The following is a 25840-nucleotide window of genomic DNA, read 5'->3' as shown; positions in this document are numbered from 1 at the left end:
GAGACAGATGGTGTGGAGTAAAGTGAGACATGAAGCACAAGTTAAGTTTATTCTTAAAAATGTTTTATTTGTAATGGCATAAACATTGTAGAAAAGCCAGCATGCCAAGAAACTACACCAGGAAGACAACCTGGGGCCAAACACCCCATCCAGACATGGAGAGTGCAGCCGCTGAGGTCATGCAAGAAAAGAAGTCCCTAAGAAAAGCTGGAAGGGATAGAAATATTGACAAGACAACCCTCAAAAGATTTATAAAGAAAAAAGAGAAAGGGGAAGTAAAATCAGCCTGGGGTGCAGTAGCTGAGGTAAAGAGAATATTCACAGATGAGATGGAGTTGAGTTCCCTGGAACTGGTCAGCTAGTTGTTTCAAGTGTTTGGCAAGCTCATGCTCATGCTCTTGTTAAGTGCCGTGAACTGGCATTTAAATACGCAGAGAAAAACAATATCCCTGTCCCTGCTGATTGGACAGAGACACAATGTGCAGGTAAGCTAGGGTGTGCAAGAGATCACATGAATCATAATAATCATAAATGTGCTTAATTGACCAATCCCAATGATTCTGTTACTAGTCCGATATTAGTTTTGGAATGTGTGGTTGTCAATCTAGTTGTCAGGATTTTAACTATTACAACATGTGTTGTTGGTAGTTTTAAAGTGGAAAAAGTAAGTGGATCACTTTACCCCCTTGATTTCTCTGGACTGTCTCACTTTACCCCGTAGTTGGGGTAAAGTGAGACACAAAACCACTTTTTTAAAAACAATCATATTTTCACTGCCCTTTGTCCTGAAGACATTCTGATCAGTTCCATTGCTAGGAAACATCCTGAATTAATGGGGAAGGTGTCAATTTTACTGATATATCATTTTAGCTCTCCTAGAGGGGAGCATATGTAAAAATATTCTCACATTACCCCGCTCTCCCCTATACAAATTAAATTTGAATTTGATTGATGAATAAAATGTTACTTAAATAAGCATCTTTTTGCAGTGCAGAGGGAAGCATGCATTGTTTCTATAGGACATATTCTTCCTTAAGTTATCTTCTCATCAATCCAGACTCCAAGGCATATACTTTGTCTCTAAGACCGATTTTGTTTTGTCTACATGGAGATACAATTTTTTATTGAGTGCAACTAACACAGCACAGTATAAAATACTGTCATCAGTATAAGAAAGAATACACTCAGTCACAGTGTGAGACAACTATTAAACCATTTATTGGCAACAGAGTTCAAACTATTATGATTAAGTCTAAAAAGAGTACATAGAACATAGAACTTTTCTGGTGTTGACGACCACTCAGACGGACGTTCTGTAGCTGACAACAAAAGGATAGGCAAGCTTTTTTTTATAGATTTTAGATCTATGTCCAGCACAACATTGGTCAAATCATCAGTAGAGAATGGCTGTAATGAAAAACAAGGGTGCGGCATTACCTTGGTGTCAAGATTAATAGTGGAGATAGAGGGTCCTCAAACAGGTTACCAGCAGATGCTAAGCTACTGTAATGGGAATTTCTGTATCTAGGATATGTTTAATGAAAGAAATGACATTTATGTAGAAGAATGTACTGACAAATGTGTATTGTGGATAGACTTGGAACTTGTGGGGGTTTGGTAGGGGAACTTAGATGTCTAGTGGCTTCCTCTACTCAGTGTAACTAGACAAAAGGTTTCACAGCAGGGGTCCCTCAAGTGTCTGCAGCAGGAGGCTGTGGGGGTCTTAAGGTGTTGCTTGTCAGGGACCAGGGAGTTGAGAGAAAGATCTCTCTCTCCCCAGGGGTCACTCAAAGTGTCTGGGACAGGATGCCTTGAGCATCTTGACCAGACTTCAAAGAAGCTGTTTCAAATACCTTTTGCTCCTGTGAGAGGTGAAGCATGTTGGGTATAAATGAATTGGCTTTCCTGAACTCGGGTGCCATAGAGTTAAGTCTGTCCCCATTATTTTACCTTTGAGCCACATCTGCAGATGTTTGAATTAAACTCCAGAAAGATGATTCTTTTGCTGTGTCCTTGTTATTAAATTTCGAATACGCTACAAAAAGGCCTATCTGATCTGAGACGGAGCACTCATCAGCTGTGGCGAGAGAAGAAAGTGGAGGAGAAGACCTACACGTGTACTGCCTTCCAGAATTGTAACAAGATTTGCGAATTAAATACAAATAGTAATTTGCTTTGGCCTTTCTTACTGCTGATGTGCATTTATTTTACCAAGCTGTCAAAAAGTAAGACAGCAACCAGGGTCTCCGCGTTATGTACGATTTACAAAATGGAGAGGGGAGATAAAACATAGATTGTTAAAGCATTTAATCTGGCTAATAACTTCCAGAAAACTCTGTCTGTCTGTGACACGTGTTACATTCGGTATCAATAAAGCATGACCAAAGCAAGACGCAAGTGAAGTTTGAAAGAAAGCTGCAACCAGCATTACCAATCTGTATTATATTCTGTAATTACCATCTGCAATATTGATTAATTTACACAATAAAAGTCAAACATTTATACATTTAAAAGACTACTTTTTTTAACCTTTAGCTGTTGCAAAAACCCAGAATTCTGACAATGACTACTTGATTTAAGTTAAGAACTTCATTGACTACACATATCCTTTCCATCAGTTATTTTATTGTCAATTTTGCAGTCAAGGGGAAGCTAATGGGGGAAATTAAATTACAGTGCTGAGCAAACAGTTCAGGCATTTACTGTTGTGAAAGTCAAGTTCAACATTCCAGATAAAGCATCAGAATTGTCTTAAATTCACTTTCCAATTTGGGAAACAGTTATTTTATTTGTGACGATACAAACCATCTTAAACCACCTACACCTTATTGGCCAAGTTTGTGTATAAAAGGCACTATTCCCAGCTCTAGACTAGTTTATAACACAGAGGCTATAGATTCTTTACCACGGTTTGGGATTTGTGAAACATCAATCTGATTTGGGTAAATGCTAAAATACTTCACCACCTCAGACCAGATCCTGATCAAAATCATGAAGTTATTCCAAAGCTAGGGAGCGAAAAAACTTGTCTGATTCATCTTTTAAGTCCCTTCTTAAAGCGTACTTCTACCAGAAACAATTCTGTTTTCTTTATCTGACCAGTATTTATTTTACTTTTTATATTATCACTCTGTTTTCTTGCTTAAAGTGGGTTTTGAAAAGTATTATTTATTTTTATAGATATATAATTTAATGTTAATGACACTAGACATGTTTTAGGTGACATCTACTGTGAACCATGAAATTGGCTTTCATTTTGATTTAACAGCTTAGTGTTGTCTTGTCTCACTGCAACCCCAGGCTTCTTTTTGTGCCATTTCCTTAGATCTTCTATCTTTCTTCTCGTACTTTAATACATAGGGTTTTAACTTCAATGTACAGCAGTGCAAATGCTGAACAGGCCAATCTTTTTTGAAAACAGAAATGCTTGTGAGGTAAGTTTAAAAGAGCCTGTACCAGGTTGAAGAAAGATAAAAAATAAATTATATCAAAAAATTACAGGGTGCAGCTTAAGCACATACCTTGTGACTTTCAGATGTCTACTAAGCTATGACACATCCCAAAATAAATAAATGAGTATGACAAAAATACAGCTGCATCTGAAAATGAGCAAAATTAGACAAAGCACCATTTTCTTATAAGTTCCAATTAAACATAGAGAATATAAAGAAGATCATCCTTTAGCTGAAAGAAGACTAAGGCACTGAACTATTTCCGTCCATCACTGGTCTTTATCTGGTTTGTAGATAGACAGGGTCCGGGCTGAGGGGTCAGTGGCATTGGTCCAGCGAGGCATCCAGTAATGGGAGAGCCACTCAGCCCGACCTGGATAGAACTTTTCAAACACCTGTCTGAAGTAGTAGGCCTCTTTGGTGCATGGAGGCAAGTGAGGATACGTCTTGTGAGCCTTCTCCATCTGATCGTCGTTCACCTGAGAGAAGACAGATCAGATTAGACACTATGAGTAAAATAAAATGCCATTCTATGAAGCTTTGACAAATTCTGTCTCCTGATAAAAACCCTTTGATCACAAACAACAGCTACTATGTGTACCATAAAGATTCTAAACACCATTTTAAACATTAATGTAGCATCAACGATCTTATTTCTATGTAAACATAAAGTGGTGTTGGTCTCTTGAGCAGAGAATGAATTCACACTCCCTGCATGTGAGCTGTTCAATTTAGTTTAGTTAGGATTAACTATAGGATGCTCACAAGCACACATAAGTACTCGGTCTGCACATGCAACACTCATTCTCACTGAGGTTATAGACGGTGAATGGCTGAGACGGCGGCACCATGGACAAGTTTTTAAGGGGAATGTTTTTTTTAAGATATTTTGTTTTAAAAAGGGGATGGCATCCCCCTTCATCCCCCTGTTGCATATAGATAACAGGAAAAGCATCAGCGACAATTAATTGCAAAAGTAGGAGGAATTTTCACTTTTAAATATCTGGGTAAAATCTGTATACTTTACTCAGTTTTTGAATCCAGTCATTTCTCTTTTAAACTCAATTAACAAATGTTAAAATGTTTAATAGTTATAAAATTATTTTTAAATGTTGTGCAATTTTCCAATTCCCTTGTTAATTGCCCAATAAAATATAAAATAATACATCACTTTAGAATTTTGTCTATTTATTTATAGATCGATACATTGTTTTGGGAACAAATTGATTTATGCCTATTTTTGTTGTACAATTACTCAATAATTAACTTCATCTTTTCTTTTGTGACAATTCTGTTGTCATAATAATAATAATAATAGATAATAATCATTATTAGTATCCATATCAACCTTGATCTCTACCTTTTCTTTAGCATTTGCTTTGCAGTGCACTACCGCAATTTCCTAAATTATTAAGTAAGTTTATCCATGAGTGGATGTGGACATTAGAGGCAGCTGTTGACTGCATGTGGTGCTATCAAAATTTAATTTGTCTCTACTCTGTAAAAATCCACAGGTGAAGCTGATATATGTACAATAAATACAAAGGTAATACATTTTTAACAGTAAACTACTTGTTATCATGGAGGCCATTCATATTTTTCCTACATACATAACTACTGATTTACACTTGAATATTCAGGGTTCCCACACTTGCCTTTAAAAAAAATTCCATGCTACCTCCTGATTTTCCAGGTACCATATTAAGTGAAGCTTTTCGTCCCCATCCGCGCTCCCCTCCCCTCACACACACAACCCCCTAGGACACCTGACTACTTACTTGATTTAAAAGATGTGCCAGTCAAGTCTACATTGTAAATGCTTAGAGATTATGTCTTATTGATAATATCAATGCATGAAATAATGCAACAATCTGTAGATGAACAACAATTTATTGAACTGGAACTTTGAGACACATGAGCACTGGGATTGATATATGTTCTCTCTTCCACTCCTCTCCTATCTCATCCTGTCCTCTTCTCTTCTCTCCACACCTCCTCTCTCGTGTCCGCTCCTGTCTTCTCTTCCTACTCTTCTCCCTTTTCCTCTGTCATCCTCTACTCTTGTATCCTCCTCTCTTCTTCTCCTCTTTCATCTTCTCCCCTCTTCTCTTCCTCATCCTGAATCTACAGCGTGTCATTGTCACTCACTCCTGTAATGCATCACACATTTGAGATTATGAGTCTTACGTAGAAGGGGTAGTATGCCTACCCTTACTCTGTAAAAGCTTTTGTAAATCAAACTAATTAACCTAAAAGGGAAAACATAAGGCTGGTGGGTCATAGCAGAAAACAAATTTCCCCCCTTGCATGTCGTGTGTGGGTGCATGCGGGCATGTGTGTGGGAAAATAAATGTATCTTAATCTTATCTTAAAAATTACCTCAAAAATTCTAGTGTAAGCTCCTAGCTAGCCAGTTGCAGCTAGCTAGTTAGCAAGATTGCACTGCTTACTAACTAACGTTGATAAACCCAGGTTTACCCAACAGTTGAAACACAGCTACTTACATTTGAGGATAATTTCACTGTAGATGTCAAGGCTCCCGTGTTGGCTTGGAAATGCATGTATTTGACCCTTCTATTGAGATCGCGAGTAATGTTTCTCGGTTATTATTCCTGAAGTCCACCAATCCGAAACTATACTTTTAAAGTCCATATCACCAGGTGGCCTGCATCAAATTCCAACATCGATTATACCAGATACGATGCCAAGAGCATGCTCTACAACATGGGATCATCCATTTCTATCTACAGTAAGAGCTGCTCACATGTAAAGGGTTTTTATAAACTCATCTTAATTCTGTGCTCAATAGTTTCATTTTATTACTATTTAACACATCATCCAATAACATTTTCCAGGACAACTGCTCCAATTTCCATGTAAATGCTCACTTTTGCTCAGTTTCCATGACTTTTCCAAACCTGGAAAATGAAAAAATAAATTCCATGTTTTCCATGGTTTCCAGGTACCGTGGGAACCCTGATATTTATTCTTCTCTCGACATGAAAGGAATGAAATTAAACACCAGTATGAGCTGCTGTATCATCAATCTTGGTCCTACATTAACACGTACCATGGATTGTAGGTGTTCCTGCAGGTAGGTGTACCAGGACTTCTTCATAGACGTCATACCATCACTGAAGGCTTCTTTACGCCTCCACAGGATCTCCTCAGGAATCAAGTTGAGACCTTTGAAGGACTCCCTCAGAAGGTACTTCTCCACTCCATGCTGCTTACACAGGACAAACAACACAATTAGAACAAATAATTATTCATTTCAGTGCCTGTTTTGGACGTCAGACATCTGCAGTGAAGAAAACAGGGATTTGTCAGACAACATATTGCTGAAAAGATCCACTGACCCGAGGAATCTTCAACTCGTCAGGCAGGGAGAGGAAGTATGCTGTGAATCTATGGTCCAGGAAGGGCACTCTGAGCTCCAGACTTTGGGACAAAACACATTTACAAAGTCATTAACTCATTATATGATCGCTTCAAATAAAGAGGTGGGCTGTCAAGTGCTTGGCACAAGGGTATTGGATATGTGCCCTACACCCATGGAGTTATAGGTCAAATTGGACTCCGTAGCCAGAGAAAAACATTTAAAATGTTGCCAAACCACAATGGAAAGAAAAATTACTTAGTAACCCAGTGTTAATTTTGGCAGCTATTTTTGATTTAGTCTTAGTCTTAGTCTTTTGACGAAAATGCATATTAGTTTTAGTCACATTTAGTCATTTTTATCCTTCTTAGTTTTAGTCTAGTTTTAGTCGACGAAAAAGAATTACATTTTAGTCTAGTTTTAGTCGACGAAAACGAATTATATTTTAGTCTAGTTTTAGTCACATTTAGTAGCCACATTAACTGCATAATAGTCTAGCTTGCAGTACTTAGGTTGTCCATTAGATATCCCTACCAGCATAGGTCTATAGCAGGGGTCGGCAACCTTTACTTACTTATTTTGCCCCTTCTTCCCCCAAATAAAATGTGTCTGGAGCCGTAAAACATATTTGATAACAAAGCTAATAAAGTTTAATATAAAGTTATACTATACTAAACTATAGTTTGTTGCATTTACGAAATTATAGAACGACAATAAAGAAAACTCTTGACATTTTATTGCTATTTGTACCTGTTACAATAAAGGAAAACACCGAACACTTAAGAGAAGAAAATACACAGGCAAGTGTGACCTACTTTGAATTAAATTAAACACAGAACTTTGTAGGGTTATTTGAGTCCTCCCAATATTTGTGGGAAATGTATGAAATAAGAAGTACCCTACTTTGAAATAAATAAAAACATATAGCTGCAGCCTAATAGCTTAAAAATATATATTTAGTTTTAAATGTGAAAACAAAAAGTGAGAGCAGGTTAGACTGGAGGCGGACACAGAAACTGAAGCTCGGTACAAACCAACTGCAGCTTCTGCTCTGATCAAGAAGCTGCTGCGCTGATCTCTGAGCAGCTGAGACCAGAGAAACTCTGTGTTTTCACTGTTTCCACTGTTAAGAAGCAGCTTCACATGGACGAGCTCAGATCTTGTGTCTCTGAGCGAGTGAGCGGGGCGGGGGGCGGAGCCTCGGGACCGGTGCGCTATCTGGGGAGCGCAGACACACACACACACACAGACACACTCACTCGCCCGCTCCTGATACTTCATGACGGCCTGACACGATGATGTTTTAATTAATTATTGTGACTTAGTCAACCACCAACATTTTCGTCTCGTCTCGTCAACGAAAGTTAAAACAGATTTAGTCATAGTTTTTATTTTCAAAGATCCTTTTTCGTTACGTCTTCGTCATGGAAAAAAGATCGTTAACGAATATTTTTCGTCATCGTTTTCGTCAACGAAATTAACACTGAAGCAACCCAAATATGTCTGGGTGCTGGAATCACTATACAGGTAGGAAATTCCCTAATTGACTTTTTGATTTCTCTCCCTTCAAAAGAGAAAATGTTTTCCAGCAGAGAATGAACAACGCATGACTGTAATTTTTCTAAGTAGTAATCTTTACCCATGTGCAGAAGTGGTGCGATCAGCACGGAGATTATCAAACAGGTAGAGTTCCTTCAACAGACGAACACTGTCCTCTGCTGCTACTTTGGGTGATGGAGCCTGGAGGAGGAACATAAATCTGTCAGTAGTAGCACTTTATTAAAGTTTAAGATACTGCAACCCCTTCACCTTTATATGATGGAAACGTACCTGTTGGTGTCTCAGGATTAGAGCCAAATCACCCTTACAAAAAACTCATCACAACAATCTTGACAAGTGTGTCTGTGTCACTTTCATTAAAATCACTAGACCAAAATGAACACAGTCAGAGATAAATGTGCCTGCTTCTCCAGCTTCTACATTCAATGCAAAAAAGAAAAAAAAGACGTTTTTCAATCCATCTGTCACGACTCTGGACTCAATACTTTAATTTGAGATAAAGAGTATTTTGTTATTTTGATACCTGTGTTTTCCTTGTGACTGGATTTGTGTAGTCCCTAAGTTTTCAGTTACCTGTTTTATTTTTAAATATTCTTATCCATGTTTTCTAGTGTCTTTGGTTTCCCTAGTGTTTTATGTTTTTTCAGTTTAGCAGGCTCCTAGTTTCCAGTGTTTTTCTGTTCATGGATTTTGTTTTTCGTTTGAATTAATTAAACAAAGTGTATTAAACAAGGAGGTAAATTATCATTCATATCATAGGGCATGGTAAGATCTATAAATATTTTTGTTATAGATATATCATTTCCCAAAGAAAAAGAAACATTGGTAAATTGTGTGAGGTCAGTTGTTGACCGGTACATGAAAAGAATGGAAAATTCCGTAACATATTTAGAGAGTTGACTGGTTAACTTTTCAAACATTCAACTTTTGCTAATGATGCAGGTAGGTCATTGAAGGAAGTGTTTAGGATTATTTAATTCATTAACTAAGGGATCATGATAGAAATTTAGCATTTCTTGTTTTGGTTGTGCAAATAGAGACTTTTTTCCCCAGGCCTCATCTCTTTCAGAAGACCTATAGGATAACTATTATTCCAAGGTAATCGTCTACTGTTAACCTGAACTGATTTCCAGGGGTCATCATTTTTTTAAAAAATATTAAGTCAAGACATTCAACAAGAAACAAAAATCAGCTGAATGAACTGAAAACAGTGAAACAGCAACCAGGCTGACTTCCTGCTTGTTTTTAGATTTTGCCTACTTCTAAAAAAGTGTTTTGTGAACTCAAACAGTAGTACTCAAACGTAGCACCCCTACATTGGCATAGTGGTGAGTAGATCATTTCTTCAGAGCCGTGCGCGCATTCTGTCACTTTAACCCTGACGTCTCAGCTGTGCGTGTCTCTTAATGTGTCTAACAGATTAACTATGGGCGCAAAGTGCACATGTGCTTGAATACTTGCCTCATAAACTCTTAAGCAAATTAACTAACACAAACTTCAGTACTGTTCAGGTCCTAATAACGCTAAGTAACATTGTAACCTTGGTTCTCTGATTGGTTGATATTTCTTTAAGAAACACAAGCTAAGCCGGTCATGCCCCATGCTTTTCCTATAAAAACACCTGTTTCAGCGTGGAGCCAGTTGATAGTTTGATCGCGACATATCTCTGAGCGGGCCAGGACTTGAAGGCAGAAGAGTTAGTCTGCATGATGCAAGAATGACCTAGGGAGACAGGTAAAGACCTCACCAGACGCAATGGCCAAACCAGGATAGCCACTCAGGTCAACTCGCAAGCCACTGAGCTGATCTAGGTAGACTAGAACCATGAAAAGATATGCATGGCTGGGCGGCTTTTATTGACAAGTCACATCCAGTAACCTTTTGCAGAAGGAGGGGCTAGTTGCAACATGTAAACGGTAGGACCTTGCAAATGTAGACTGTGATTCCCATATGGCTGCTGCACAGCAGTCAAGTTACCCCACCATAAAGCCCATGATGTAGCAACACCACAGGTTGCTTGAACCCCAGATGGTGCAGGCAGAGCTGAAAGCTCATATGCCTTCTGAATTGAGTCAACAACCCAGTACAAAAGTCTAGGCTTCGATAAGGGCATACCAAGTTTACTGGAATTGAAGAAGACAAAGAGCTGATCAGTATTCCTGACTGCGTGTGTCCGTCAGATGTATTTTTCCAAGGCGCTGACGCTGAACAACATCCCTATCTCTTTTATTACAGGGGAGTGAGTGCAGTTTGATTGATGGGACAGGTGGGACTGAGACACGGCCTTGGGCAGGAATGCTGTATTGGGACATAGCACTACGCTCCATCCATCCTGTGTAAACCTGTAGCAGTCACTGTGAACAGACAGTGCCTGAAGCTCACTTATCCTCCTGGTAGACTTCATGGCAAATAAACACTCAGTTTTGAGAGGAAGCCATTTAAAGTCAGCAACCCCAAGAGGCTGAAAGGGTGAAAGCTTACGTGGACCAAGGAATACCCAGGACCCATAAAGGGACAGTAGGCCTAAGGAAGGGAGAGATTAAGGCACAGTCATCCTCATTTAGTGTGGATTTCCCAACACAAACTGATTTGATAGCAGCCACTAGGCCTCGCAGTGTTACTGCTGATTTACCTGCCTTGAGCTGAGACTGCAGAAACTGCAAAATATCCTACACCATAGCTGAGTAGGCCTTCACCTGGTGTTCATCACACCAAATGGTAAATACCCTCCAGCGGTATGAATAGGCTGCCATGGTGGACGGTGCCCTCGCCTCAAGCATAGTCTACACTACAGGTTCTGGTAAGCCGCTCTTTCAGGGGCCAAGCAACCAGTCTGAGCCATGCTGGGAAGGGAGTGTAAAGGGTCCTGTTCACTTGGGATGCGTAATAATAATGCCAAAACCCTGAGAATATTCTTGTCCCTGAAAGGAAAGGTTGAGGAGAAAGAGAGGTATAATGGCACCACTGTGTAAGTCTGAGAAGCTATACGCTATGCAGCTTGGTAAGTAGACCATCCATGAACACTCAAAGTAGAGTGGGAAACCAGAGGAGTGAGGGCTCAATATACCGAAGGGAGTTGTCCACAAGCGACCTACTCTCCACCATGCATGTTTGAAAATATCCTACAGTACATGATCGAGACAATTTGTGTCTGTGAACCAAACTGACTGCACAACAGGTCCTTGAAGTCAGGCCGGAGATGGACCAGAGTTGGTCCACACCCTCCTCAAACCAAGAGGAGGTCGCCATTGAGGTTTGCAGGGAGTTCGATATTTATAGCCCTAGTTGCCCTGCCAATGATCTCTCCAAATTGCCAGTCTAGCTCTCCTTTCAAGATGTTCCTGCCCACATCATTATCTTAAGAGGAGAAGACGGTTTCTACGTCCATGTCCTCCCCACTCTTCCTCATCTTGTACAACCAACTGGCTCCACGCCGACACAGGTCCTTTAAAGGAAAACCGTTGGCCGTGACCAGGCAAGCCAGTGTGTCTTAAAGAAGTATCCATGCACCTTGAGAGCAGGGGGATCATATCCGTACATATGGAATATGTAACGGAGTGTAGAGATAGTCACAATACAATAGAGAACATCTGATTAGTGTTGGTGTTATTGTTAAAGTGTCAAGTGAGCATAGGCTAGTGAGAGAGTGGATGGAGGACAATCAGACTCTGACACAGTAAAAGACGTCCGGACCTTTAGGTGGCATCAGTCCTGATATTTAAGGAGCTTTGTAGCAAATTTTAAAGAATTCCATCAAAGTGTTCTTGGGATATCTTGGGACATTCTCATGAGCATGGGACAACCCAAACACATAATGCCCCTGGGCACTGGCTTTCGCTGGCGCAGCGGCATCAAAATTATTGCAACAAAAAGTTTGACTGATTCAGTTACGACGACTTGCCTTGTGAAAGTAAATGTATCCCTGAGTCAGCTCATCAGAACCCTCTCCAGAGAAGATCACCACACTGTCTGTCTTCTGCTTGATGTATTTTGAAATCAAGTACATCCCTGAAGTGGGACACACAGAAACAGAAATTTCATTAAATGAGACAGCACACTTGATAACATAATGGAAAGCTAGGTGATATGACAAATTACTGAGGTACATACAGTATTCTCTGAAAGGTGTCTACATTCTTTGTAAATTGTTTTGAAAAGGCTACACATTACAGCTGTTGTTCACATTAAATCTTTTCTGTTCCAAATTCCAACAGCAAATAATGGAGATATACAACTTTAAAATCTAACATCAAACATTATCTGAAGAAGAGAACAAAACGAAACACATTTGAACCCATTTTACAAAAATGCTGCAGAGAGAAAAAGTTACTGTAGTTCTGTCATTGGAACATTGGAAGTTTCTAACTTTGCATTATCAGATATGATCATTTCATGGCACAGTTAGTGACATTTATGTTGACACTGACATTTTGGCTTGAAAGTAATTCCACTGGAGGCCAGTGGTATTCAAATAGGGAAATCAGGAGGAAAAGGAATACAGTGATTCAGCATAACAGAAACTGAGCAGCTGAAATGTGAGGGACTACAGGAAGGAGGATTCAAGTACAGTATAAATAAAGGGGTTTTCTATGCAATGTAGTGTAACTGCAAATTGGCAGTCAAAATTTAACTACCAATGTAACATCCTAGTTAAATAAAAAAAACATTTATACCTTAATACTTATATTCAAGCTTTCAAATAAGATATACCACCATTTGATATGCAAGTAAACCTAGGTATATATCCTACATAAACACCCAATGTACAATATTATATAACAGACATGAATTAAAAAAAAAAATTCAAGTTTAAAGTGTTCGGTTTTCTGTTAAATTTAATTCTAATTACATTTGTTTTATTCTAATTTTACCGAACTATTATGTAAAAATCCCAACTGCTGGAAATAAAATACACTGGTCTCCAAATTTCCATTGCCCCCCCCAAAAAAAGCATCTTGTTCAATTTTATCATTTCAGTTGGCCGAATACCAGTTTGGAAAGCCATTTACACTACATTACGTTTTTGTGGTTTTTCTGTGCGACAAAAGTCATGTGATATTTCCTTTTGCACTAACCAACAGAGGCACGTATTGTAGTGATGTCATATGTCTCCAAGTGGTAGATCACTTCCTCGACTGCTTGGATGCCTTCTTCTGCAGTGAAGTTTACCTCATGGTGTTCACTGCCAATATGAGCTGCAACCTGATGAGCACAAAACACAATACATTTTCAATTTTTTTCTTTCCAAAAGAACAAACCACATACACTCCTTATCAGACTCTGTTCTATGAACCTTGCGAGCAGCTAAGACATCTGGGCTGTCCTCTGAGCCAATTGAAAAAGTCTGGATGGGATACTCCAGCTCTTGCTCTTTGGCCAGTTTCACCAGTGTAGCAGCGACTAAACTGGAGTCCAGACCACCTGAAGAATAGACATAAGGAGGATCATCGACAGAAACATCCATTCCAAAATGTTTACTCATTAACACTTTCCAAGAAATATCTAAATTCAGGTGATGTCAATAGCAATATGGAGGCATTCTCTTTTTTTTTTACTTTTGAAGAAGTGGTCACAACCCCTCCATTGGCATAGTGATGAGCACATTATTAGTGAATTTTTATGTTTGGGTGAACTATCCCTTTAATATTTCCAATAAAGCCCCAAGTTAGAGCTTTCCTTTCAGTTTCCACCTTAACTTCTGTGACAAGTTAAGTTCTTTAATTTCCAAGAAAAAAATGGTATGTACAATAAAATATCCTAACCTGAATTGATATTGAATCAAATGGGACAGCAAATCGAATGGAGACATTGTGAATTGGAGTCAGATTGATTTCGGAGCATTTGTAAACTAATGATATGACACTGGGAAGCCAATTAGTATTATTATTAGTATTATTCTTCCTATTATAGCTTGTTTTTTGTACAAATTTATTGTATTGTTTGCTGTAATGTTGTGTTAAACAGGTAGTTGTATTGTTTTACTAGATAAATAGCTAACAAGCAGTTAAAGTACCTGGTTAGATAGTGCTACATGTCATAAGCAGTTAATTTACGTTTAATGTACTACTATGTAAATTCTCAAACATTACCACTATACATACAAGTGCACGTGCAATTATTCAAAATTATTTGCACATGAGGAATAGGTCAACATGTTAATAGAGTAGTAAGCATATCAGAGGTGAGAGCAGAACTACACTCCTCAATTCTGAGTTTGAACAATTTCACAAATGAGCATTCTTATATTTAATGTTTGAACTATTTGTGAAGTCTACATTAAGCTTTGTTCTTATAGTCAAAGTTATCTCTCTAATTGAAATAATAACAATAATTATTATAACTTTTATATATAACATTATCACCTCAGGCAACTCCAGAAAAGGAAAGAGTACAGTCCCTCAGGATTTTGGTTACAAAACCCATTCTGTTCATTGAACTGAGGTCAACTATATCTAGTTGTACTCTGAGAGGCCAGGGGTCAGCACATCCAGGCTCCCACCTCTGTCTACTACCAGGTGTACACAGCAACATTTCCCGATGCTCTTCCCCAAGGGTGGTGGATCCACGTGGTGGCCGATCCATGTTGTTTTTTCTACTGGGTTGGACCTGGCCACCCCGGTTTAGTTTGATTCACTTACTATATATGAGATTTAAAGATGTTTTTTAATGAGGGCTTATGTTAAATTATGACATATTAATTTAATGGGACAAATAGCCACTAGAGCCGTTTCTGTACAGCCGTGGGATGGCAGAATTTTTTATTACCTGACAAAAGACAACCAATTCTCCTTTGAGCCATTAGACGTTTCTTAACAGCATTCTCAAACAGAGCTCTGATGTTGCTTTTCACTGCTTCCTCGTCAAAGCCTGTGGAGACATCCATTTTAAAATATGCTTAACAAAATGCTTCTCAAATGATTAAAATTAACAGTGGTTAAGAAGGAACTATCACATACTTATAGGTAGTCTCTCCAAGGTGTCATACTTGGCATGTGCAGGCTCCTGTGTGCAGCAGTGAAACTCTTCCATCTGAATAGATTGAACTTTGCCATTCTGCTTTAAATCAAAGACTTCAAAGTGCCCAGGAAGAAAAGGAGCAATGTTGGCAGGGGTGTCCATTGCATGGGTAATGTCTGTAAGGCCTGTGATCAGATAACAAAAGTTAAGCAGTGCTTTTACACACAGTTTAAAAAGACCCAAATTAAATGGGGGTAATAAATCACTACCTTTAGCCTCTGAGCAGACTGCAAGGAATCCATCATCTGTGAGGAGTTTGAACAAAGGACGCACACCATACGTATCCCGTCCCAAATAGACTTTCCTGTTGGCTGTGTCCAGCAGAATGAAAGCAAACACGCCATCCAGCAGAGAAGCCATCTTCTGGATGCCAAAGCGGTCATACAGGTGGAGCAAAATCTCACCGTCCACGTTAGTCTGATGATCAAACTCGAACTGCTTCCTCAGCTGAAAGAACATAGCACACAAGGGTTTAATTTTAGTTCTGGATCTTAATGCAAACATTCATCTCTCTCTAACATAACCCTGGGGGAGAGGCGGTGGACTAGTGGCAGAAACTTGCACTATGGGCAGAAAAGGTCTCTGGTTCGTCTCCACGGAGAAACAACAAAAAGACGAACCTGGATTGATCTGTCAAAAAATCCAAGAGGATTCTCCCTAGTGCCCCTGAGCAAGGCACCTTACTCCCCCAACATCTGCTCCCCGTGCGCCGTACATGGTTGCTCACTGCTCTGTGTGTCCTGCACCAGATGGGTTAAAAGCAGAGGTTAAATTTCCCTACATTGCATGAGTGTGCCTGTGCATGTCTGTGCATGTGTTTGGGACAAATAAATGTATTTTAATCTTAATCTTAATAAGACAAAACCTAGAAATGAGCACTGTCACTTCACATTCTCTAAAGATGTTGGTAATAGAGCAAAAACTCAATTAATGATACAATGTGCCCCTTTAATTCAAAAATCCATTCTCATAAAAAACAAAATCAATCACACAGCTGTGTGAGGAATGAAATTAGATATTTTCTATCTTTTCCTATCTATATTTAACAGAGTACTCTTTCATTTTAAGAAGATAATTTTTTCTCATCTGGACAGGAGCACTGTATCGCATTCTTCACACTGAATAAATCATTTAGACATACAGTCTTTGTTGGAAAAAGCATCGGAACTGTTCTTCCAATGTTGTAAACAAAAGCAAGTGTCAAAATTCTTTATTTCAAATAAACAAACGAACAAGCCGTTTAAAAAATGTTTTAATGACAATAACCAACTAAATGCTTCCTGAACTCAAACTTTCATACCGGTCTGCCTGTATTTTAACTGGCTGCTTCTTGAAACAAACAAGCAATGTCAGTAGATTTTGATTATTCTCAGAGATTTGCCTCAGGGGGATGAACATTTTTTGAAGGCTAATGCCACAGCCACAGGGTTTCTCCTTTAAAACGTGAATTAAAGGACAATTCGTTTGTTTTACATTAAATGGGGGTTTACAAAGACTGAGAGACAATGGAAGAAATGTGTCTCTCTCTACACCATGGTCATAGGAATTTATTTTCAACAGTGTCACAGTATTAACATAGGAATTGAGGATGTCCTTTTTTTTATCAATGGCAGAGTATCTGAAACTTCCATCAAGTAATGTCTCTGAGGATGCAGCTTGGGTATCCTTACCGTGTGATGGTTGTAAATTTCTCCGTTGTAGCAGAGCCACAAGAAAGGAAACTTCTTGATTCGTAAAGGTTGCATGCCATACAGCTGGTCCACAATGGCCAGCCGGTGGAAACCAAAGCAGCAGCTGGTGAAGCCATTGACATTCTCAAAGCGGAAGGCATCAGGGCCCCTGTGAGCAATCTTCATGGCACTGGTGCACTGAACTGACAGGCACTCATCACTGCCAAACATTGCCCAGATTCCACACATTTTGCAGCTGCAAAAAGAGAGACAGAGAGGTAGGTACAGTGTTGATTCATACGAGGTTTAATGATACTTGATGATATATAATGATAACTCAGGCCCGTATCTAGAACTTTAGTTTGTCCCATTTCAAACTGTTCTGTTTAAAACGATGGATTGATCACTCAGGTCCCTGGGGGGGGACTACGTTTTGTTTGTGTTGTGGCCATAGAGTCATTAGAGTGAAGTTATTGAATATTTTTGTAACATCTCTTTTTGGTGCTGCACTTTGTAGAGGGTCCCTACGCACTGTCTTCATAGAGACAATGTCCAGCTCGGAGGCTCATATTGATAAAGAGGGGCTTGTAGCCTGTTATCCACTTTACTACGATGGGAAAGAGACGGCATTTCTGCTCCAAAAATGTTTCCTGTATTACTCATTGATCCGATTAATCTGATTTATATATTAAATCTCAGAGCTACAGTAAGCATTAATGTCAGATCCACTGAATATTTCAATTAGGAGCTTGTTACACTTGTTTTATGGGGAATGCAACCCTGCCCCCATTGATCACATAGGGTGGGGCATTCATTTCCAAGAAAGTAGTGAAGTTGTGCAAAGCCTCTCTGAGTGTGGGTTACATCCATGTTACATCTGACACCCATCTTTAAAATAGAGTTTTGAATGATGTTTTTATTGCTCAGCGTTTAATTCGTGTAATTTTTATTTTTTTCAAAATTCCCAAGCTTAACTTCCCCTTAACTTCCCAGTTTCCAGAAATTTACAACACCCACCAACACACCTTTCTCTTGAATCTAGGGACAACTCAAGCCGGTGTCCATGTGGAAATAGCACGGATTAAAAGACTGCTTCGAGATGTTCAGAAACTTTAATAATGAACGACCTCTGATAAAAAGCTGTGTCGCTGAACTCAGCCCAGTCTAATCCGCACTTATTGCATTATACCACCATGTTTTGGAGTCATGCTGCAGACATGTGGAGATGTTGACCGTGGGATGATGAAACACCCGATAATGATTGCACTAGTTGTGCTCCACGCGCGTGTGCGATTTATCACTGAAGTCTAAAGTGGAAAACACCCATTTTGAAGCGGGGTTCTGCTTTAGTTCTCGCCGAGTCACTTACCTTGTTCTTGGTTGTCAGGGATGCCCCGTGTTGTGCTGGAAGATGATAACACTGATGTGACTGCTGTGTCCGCGGGAGTGAGGACAACCTACAGCGACGCACACCGAGTCGGAAATGCCAGAAATAGATACAACATTAAGGACAGTCAAATCATGGCAGATAGAGGCACTTCCGGTGACGACAGAAACTGCCACTGATTTGTAAAGTTAGTTGCCATGCTGTTTGGAGGCAGCTGCCTTGGTTGCCACGCTGTCTGAGAGCAGCTACAGCTGTTTGTGATTTATTCAACGAGATATATGCTGGTTTATGAAAGGTAACTAAATCCCTCAAACATTTTTTTCAAATGAAAACCAATATATGTGAATATTTAGTAGTGAAAATATTTATTTGAAAATTAAGCCGTCTTAAATGGCAGAATAAAACAGATGAAAGGATGAGACCATAACTGTAGGCAGCATCTCAATTATCCAAGCCCAGAACAATAAGTAAACGTTCACGAATAAAACTCCCTGAATAAGTGACAAACAGCGGTGGTTGCTCTCAGACAGTGTGGCAGCAGTGACAGATGCCTTCGGAACAGCGTTGCAACAGTGGCAGCTGCCATCGAACAGTGTGGCAACTGTGGCAGGTGCCTCCAAAAAGACTTAGAATCAGTCTTTGAATTATCTGCAGTGTAAACGTGTTTTGATAAAAGGAAACGTTAATCAAAGTCAACTTTGAAAGTCTGATCAGCAGTTAGTAAACTCCGATTATTTATGGCAGAAGCACTTGTGCAACCATGCAGAAATGCTTGCACTCCCATGTTATAAGCATTTGATATAGGATAATTAGCCATGTCCTCTTTGCCTCATGTGGATGTCTCGTGAAGGGCCCTTCCTAAACCTGCCTGTTTGCTTCGGCTTCTGTAATGCTGGTAGACCTGTCTTTCTGCAACTGCATAAGCGAGCTGTGAAAAAGACTAATTTGATTGTCAGTGTTTTTCATGAAAAGGAAGTGGATTTGCTGGATTATTGTTCACGTGTTTGGAACATATACAAATAGTTTTCATATATGGCATGCCAGCTATTTCGGATGCCGTTAAGCAATCGACAATATACAGACCCAATTTCCCTACATTCCAAAAAAAGGGTCTGTAATAGTGATGTGTCTTCCGTGTCCAGGTAGATCTGTGTGAAGCGCGTATCGAGGCTTGTGTTGGCGACGCACGTGGTGACGTTCAAAGCTTCGCGAGCCGGCCCGGCCGTACCACGTGAGTGAGTCAGGAAATGGTTTGCGAGTTTGGCGTGTGATTCGAAATAAAAGCGGCGGTGAAAAGCAATGAACATCCACTTTCCTTTTTGACTCCGCCATTGTATCATAAAGACAGACACCATATTAATAAGTTCATAGCTTATGTATTGGCATCACAAGCATTCATTAATTTATTTAATTCAAAGCGTCAAACACCAAAGCCATGGCAGAGCTGCCAACTCTCACGCTTCCGCCGTGTGACACACGCTTTTGCATGTTTTCACACGCACTCACGCCACACATCCAATTTCTCACGCCAAAAAAAACCTGGATCTTTTAAGTGAAGCGCATGACTAAATCTATTTTAACTTGTTGACGAGACGAGACGAAAATGTTGGTGGTTGACTAAGTCACGATCATTTTTTAAAACATCATCGTATCAGGCCGTCATGAAGTACCAGGAGCGGGCGAGTGTATGTGTGTGTGTGTGTGTGCCCCAGATAGCGCACCGGTCCCAAGGCTCCGCCCCCCGCCCCGCGCACTCGCTCAGAGACACAAGACCAGAGCTCCTTCACGTGAAGGAGCTGGTCACTGACTCACCGGCTGCTCAGTGGAAACAGTGAAAACACAGAGTTTCTCTGGTCTCAGCTGATCAGAGCTCAGCGTCTTGATCAGAGCAGAAGCTGCAGTTGGTTTCTACCGAGCTGCAGTTTCTGTGTCCGCCTCCAGCCTGACCTGCTCTCACTTTTCGTTTAAATATTTCGCCAACTAAAATATATATTTTTAAGCTATTAGGCTGCAGCTATATGTTTTTATTTATTTAAAAATAGGGTACTTCTTATTTCATACATATTCCACAAATACGGGGAGGACTCAAATAACCCTACAAAGGTCTGTGTTTAATTTATTTCAAAGTAGGCCGACACTTGCCTGTGTATTTTCTTCTCTTCATAAGCGTTTGGTTTTTCCTTTGTTGTAACAGGTAAAAATATCAATCAAATGTCAACAGTTTTCTTTATTGTTGTTCGATAATTTCATAAATGCAACAAACCATAGTTTAGTATAGTATAACTTTATATAAAACTTTATTAGCTTTGTTATCAAATATGTTTTGCGGCTCCAGACAAATCCAAAGAATGGACCCCCTTCTTTTGGGGAAGAGGGTCCATTGTGTTGCTTAAAAAGGCTACTGTTTAAGCACTTTATTTGTTGCACTTTTTTGTCTGATGGAAAGTGTGGTGGGAGGCGAACATAAATCATTAACTGCTCTTAAGAATACAATTATTTAAAATATAGGTTAGGTTTCAGTTCAGAATTAGTTGAAAACCATTGAAATCAAAATGTCAATCAACCTACCTTGGTCAAATCTTAAACAAAGGTCTAGGCTATATTGTGGTCATTGAGGCACAACAATAGTTTTCTGGTTGAATGTTCAGCTCAAGGCTAGAAGGCCCTACAAGTCATGATCAGAGGAACATGAATCAGAAGAAGTTCAGGTATTGCACATCTTTAGCATACCACCCAAAAATCCACTAGAATGCAGGAAACAACATCTACTTAAACCAACATTTCCTGGGGGTGGACCTTCAGCTATGTCTTTGCGTCACAGAATGTAACCAATGTTGTCCATCTCCAGTCGGCCGCTCCTATCAACGACTTCGGGCCCCAAAGGCAACCAGAATGCAGCGAACAACATGGATACAACGCCAAATTCCAACAATTCCCTGATATTTGAGCCACCAACGTGTGTGGCTGTGTGCGCGGCAAAATGTTGGTCACCCCCGACAAAATCTCACTCCAAGGTTTTTTGAAAAGTTGGCAGCTCTGCATGGTGTCATCATATTCACTCTGCCTGTTTTACATTTATTGTCCACTTGATAGCACAGTAGAGCAGATGAATCACCATGACGCTTCGGCCCATGCGTGGACCAATTGGATGGAAACCTTAAATGCTTCATGAAGCTTCCTCTCGCCATCTGTAAGACCACTTGGTGTAAGACCATATACAGTCTATGGTAAAGACTTGCAGCAAAAACACTTTATGGTTTTAACTTGTAGTAGTACTTGGCCAACTCAAATGTCCTGCCCTCTCCCACTCAACAAGATGAAAGTAAAAAAAAAAAACGAAACAACACAGTATGGTTATGTAAATGTGTATTCGATACCAACATGCTGATAAAACATTGTCTTTTATACCTAGTGAACAGATTTTCAAACACACATCTGTGGGTTCACTGTAAAGTCTGTTACATAATCTCTTTGAGCAACACAAGGAGTGGAACTTGATATAGTCTGGGTGTATTTAAACACATTTTTTTACACAAAACATGGAGTAAAGTTTGAGAGGTAATATATCAGTATCTGTGTAGGATATGATAAATAATGAACTGGGATTCAGAAAGTAGTTGTTTTTAAATTGACAGTTAGTTTTGGCCTAAAATTAGTGTTGGACATGCTCGAGAGCAGAATATGCAACAGACATTAAACCCGATACAAAACTTTAACTTCTACACTAAAACATTGACACAAACACTGATAAAATAGAGCAAACAGATTGAAAGCTGGGGTATAACAGTATCAAATATCTGTGCATGACAATAAAGAAACACATTTAAAAGTCCTCCCACAAGTTATGCATAAAAGCTAATATATAAAGTGAAATCTTAAAACAATTATCAGCAATGTTCTGTGCTGCCATTCAAGATTAAATAAAGAGTGTTCATTCAGAGAAAGAATTGTGGTGATACAAACTAGCATTCATCTGTATTTTCAACACCATGTATACAGATAAAACCAATTGACTAAAAGCCACACATCATGCCACACAACACCTAGTAGTAGCATTAACATAAAAAGATGGCAACTGAACAATACCCAAGTAGCCAGTATCAAATCAGCCTGGAAATGTAAAAATTATTATGTCAAACCCAGACACATGCACAAAATACTGCCCTGAAATGTTCCTAAATATGGCTTTATTTACTCTCCTCTAAACTTTAACTTGTGTTTGAGTTCCTGTAAACTATCCACAAATAAAAATATTTTACAATCCTCACACTGTATTGCACTCAGTAATTGCATGAGTCAGTCCAAAGATAAAAGGCTGGTTGTGACAAAGTGCGGTAATCACAGAGGCCTGTAGCAGGCGTCTGGCTGCCACATACGCAGATCCACCACAATCTGATTCAGTTTCTTCATCCACAGATTCCTCTCGTCCTTGGTGTCAGCACTCAGCCAGTTTCTGCAAACACAGCCAATGTTAAGCACATGCTCTGTCACTTTTTAAAACTGATGTATATTAATGAGCATGTATAATTATAGGGTACTTACGTGGTGACACACATGGTATTCTTGCACTGATTGACAAGTGTCTCTTTATCATCTTCTCTCCGTGGTCTGACTGTAATGAGCTCAAACGTGTGTGGTCTGGCACAAAACTCTCTGTTTACTGGTTCTACTCTCTTACTCGTGCAGTTAGCCAGGTTGATACGACCAATCGGATTCTGCCAGAAGAAGCAGAAGGGAAAAACAGGGTCACAGCAGCAGAAAGCCCTTCATGTGGATTTTGTTTCCACTGCAACAATATATTCTCAACATCACCACTTTCGTTGAATCAGACTAGAATTAAACATTTGCTTATAAAATTATTTTATGTCATCTGTTTATAATTTTTGGTCTCAAACATGCAACATGGTCAGCGCTTCACATTCCCAAACATGTAAACAAATCAGTGAACGAAGTGAACAAGATATTGATCTTGACGCAGGTGGCCATAGTCACAGTTGCTGACAAATAAGAGACAAACATTTTAAATGACTCATGTAAAAATCCTGTCTGTCTGGAAGCTACTGGAGACATATCTTTGCCTGACAAGCGGTGCGGTAAAAGTCTGAGCCTCTAAAAATAGAACAAAACATTGGTAGAAATCAAGTAGGCTGAACTTTACAGAAATTTCTATCTAGATTCAAGTATTTGAGTGTGAATACAAAAAAAATGTCAATACAAAAAGCAAGTATAACTGGGCCATATTGAAATTAGAAATGAAACGGTGTGAAGGTTTTCTATCGTTATTATAGGAAACAATAATCACGTTTATCAGTATTATCGTTCAAATGTGCTGTAAATATTCAGACATACAAAAGCTATAGTAATCTCACCAAGTTTTATATTGACATAATATATATAATCTATAAAAATGAAAATAGTATTTTTATTATAGGTTCACAACTTGCCAGTTAGGTGCAGAAATAGACCCCAACAAAATATCAGCATTTGTTAAACTCATGTAATTTGGCAACTGTGGATTTTAGCATTTGTTAGCTATGGCCAGAGACTACTATCAGTTAACCTGCTGTTAAAGTCCCCACCTGCCTGTTGCTCCTTTCGGCCATGTTTTTACAACATACAACAAATGCTGCGCTTGCTGCGACTGCACTTGGCAAAAATGACCGTTGGGAATTTCCCTTGGTTAATTGTGGGACTGGTAACCCATTTCATCCCTAATTGAAATCAAATAAAGAAACTCTTCACTGACAATTACCTTGCACTTTTCATCATCTGGGTAGGTCCAGTAGGAGATGTTGTATCCCGACAGGACACACCACCTCCTGTGCCAGGCTCCAAATCCACTAACATCTTCAAACATTGTCTGAGGTATAGTAAAAGAGGGATTAACACTGAAACAAAACCGGAAAGTAGCATGAGAAAACCAGTGCCCAATTAATGCTCTCCATACTAACCAGGAAACCCCTCTCCTCCACCTTTGAGCCAACTTCACACTGCATCTTGAGGTAGATGTGGCCCTCCAGGGGGCACAAGAATGGCACCTTGGATTTGAAATAGAAGCTGGATGAAAAGCTTGAACATCATCGTCACATTTCAAAAATATTTAGGATACAAGAATAAAATTCAAGATGGTTAAGACCAATTACTTAAAGGTTAAGTGTGTAGGATTTATGTGATAGGGATCTTTTGGCATAAATTTAATATAAACTAATCCTAGTGATGTTTTCAGTAGTGTGTTTCATAAAAATCGTACAAATGACCCCAGAATGGGCCCTTTATATTGAAATATATGTAAACATTGGGAGCGGGTCCTCTCAACAGAGGACGACATGTTTTTTTAGAGCAGCCCAGACTGGACAAACTAAACATATTTTGACTTTTTTTTGACAACTAAAGGTCACCACAGGTTCTTTTTCATGTTTGGAAGGGGAGAGTGAGATGAGGGGTATTCAGCTGCAACATGCTACTTCACCACTAGATGTCACTAAATTATAAACACTAAACCTTTAAGGCATTGCCGGCAGAGGAGACGTTGTGCTTCTTGTTTACAGTTAAGGTGAATTTTCATGTGACATGTTTTTTCAGAGGTGTTTGTCTAAAAGATCATTTTCATTGTAAGATGAAAAAGCACTCCTGTGAACCTAGCCAGAGATGAAAAGAAACGTACATGCTCTGATGAGAACCTATCCGTAAACAAGTTGACAGTGTTCAGATAATGTGATGCAGTTTAGAATGGTCTTTGTTAGTGTGCTCCCCCCTCCCCACGCAAACAGAAAATAGCAGACAAGAGGACAAGTAGTAACCTTGGTATGAAACATGTCACTGAGTAGTTCTCTTTCACATCGTTCATATTTGATCTAAAAGAAAGATATCAGGGCAGGTGAATGGAAGCATAGATAGAAGGTACCGTCCTATGAGAACAAATTGGGTTACTGAGGATATCCATAAAGCCAGTACACAGGTACACACACTGTATGACCATAATCCAAGTGAGCCATTTGTGGCCTCATACAAACGTGATGAACACTGGATTTTTAGACAAAGGCCAGCCATATGGGAAATGCAGATCAAAGCAAATAACTAGAGTGCTCTGAAAGGGTGAATGTGGAAAGACATCACAAGAACCTTAAATGACATTCAGGGATTCTGTACCTTCTCCAAATGAAATTTGTTTTTTCCAATTGAAGACAGAGTGAGCTTGTGGGATCCAACCAGGATGAAGTTACTGGTGCGAACAGCATTGGGGCCTCCTGGGCTTGCCACAACTACACAAAGAAAGGTAAAAACAACACATGAAGCTAGCAAGCAATTTTACATGTCAATGTTAGTTTTCCTGTTCTAAAGGGAAATGAACAGTTCCATGTGATCAGGTAATAAC

At 39.3% G+C, this 25840-nt stretch overlaps 2 protein-coding genes across 6 annotated transcripts in view; both read right to left on the bottom strand.

Moving 5' to 3' along the window:
• Positions 1–2605: 2605 nt before the first annotated feature.
• asns (asparagine synthetase) lies at positions 2606–18607 on the bottom strand. Of its 2 annotated transcripts, none has more exons than XM_053446214.1 (12): positions 18448–18607; positions 17079–17334; positions 15618–15855; positions 15348–15533; positions 15157–15258; positions 13685–13812; positions 13467–13593; positions 12293–12399; positions 8471–8571; positions 6812–6893; positions 6523–6678; positions 2606–3931 (listed from the first exon to the last, which is right to left on the bottom strand). In XM_053446214.1, exons 2-12 carry the CDS (start codon positions 17325–17327, stop codon positions 3722–3724), a joined length of 1686 nt encoding a protein of 561 aa, XP_053302189.1. In that variant the 5' UTR covers positions 17328–17334; positions 18448–18607; the 3' UTR covers positions 2606–3721. The 2 variants fall into 2 exon arrangements, with proteins under 2 accessions (XP_053302189.1, XP_053302190.1); XM_053446215.1 differs by lacking the exon at positions 18448–18607 and adding an exon at positions 16029–16148 and having other exon boundaries at positions 17079–17217.
• Positions 18608–21814: 3207 nt separating this feature from the next.
• The window catches only part of anln (anillin, actin binding protein), a 14877-nt gene continuing 10851 nt past the window's right edge, over positions 21815–25840 (bottom strand). For all 4 annotated transcript variants that reach the window (XM_053446208.1, XM_053446209.1, XM_053446210.1 and 1 more), the window contains exons 19-23: positions 25615–25727; positions 24417–24503; positions 24218–24325; positions 23008–23180; positions 21815–22918 (exon numbers count right to left, since the gene is read on the bottom strand). In XM_053446208.1, coding sequence (XP_053302183.1) covers positions 22804–22918; positions 23008–23180; positions 24218–24325; positions 24417–24503; positions 25615–25727 — 596 coding nt within the window. In that variant the 3' untranslated portion in view covers positions 21815–22803. The remainder of the gene's footprint in view (positions 22919–23007; positions 23181–24217; positions 24326–24416; positions 24504–25614; positions 25728–25840) is intronic.

This window comes from Pleuronectes platessa, chromosome 18 (assembly GCF_947347685.1).
Source record: "Pleuronectes platessa chromosome 18, fPlePla1.1, whole genome shotgun sequence".
NCBI lineage: Eukaryota > Metazoa > Chordata > Actinopteri > Pleuronectiformes > Pleuronectidae > Pleuronectes > Pleuronectes platessa.
This window is presented reverse-complemented; position numbering and strand designations above follow the sequence as displayed.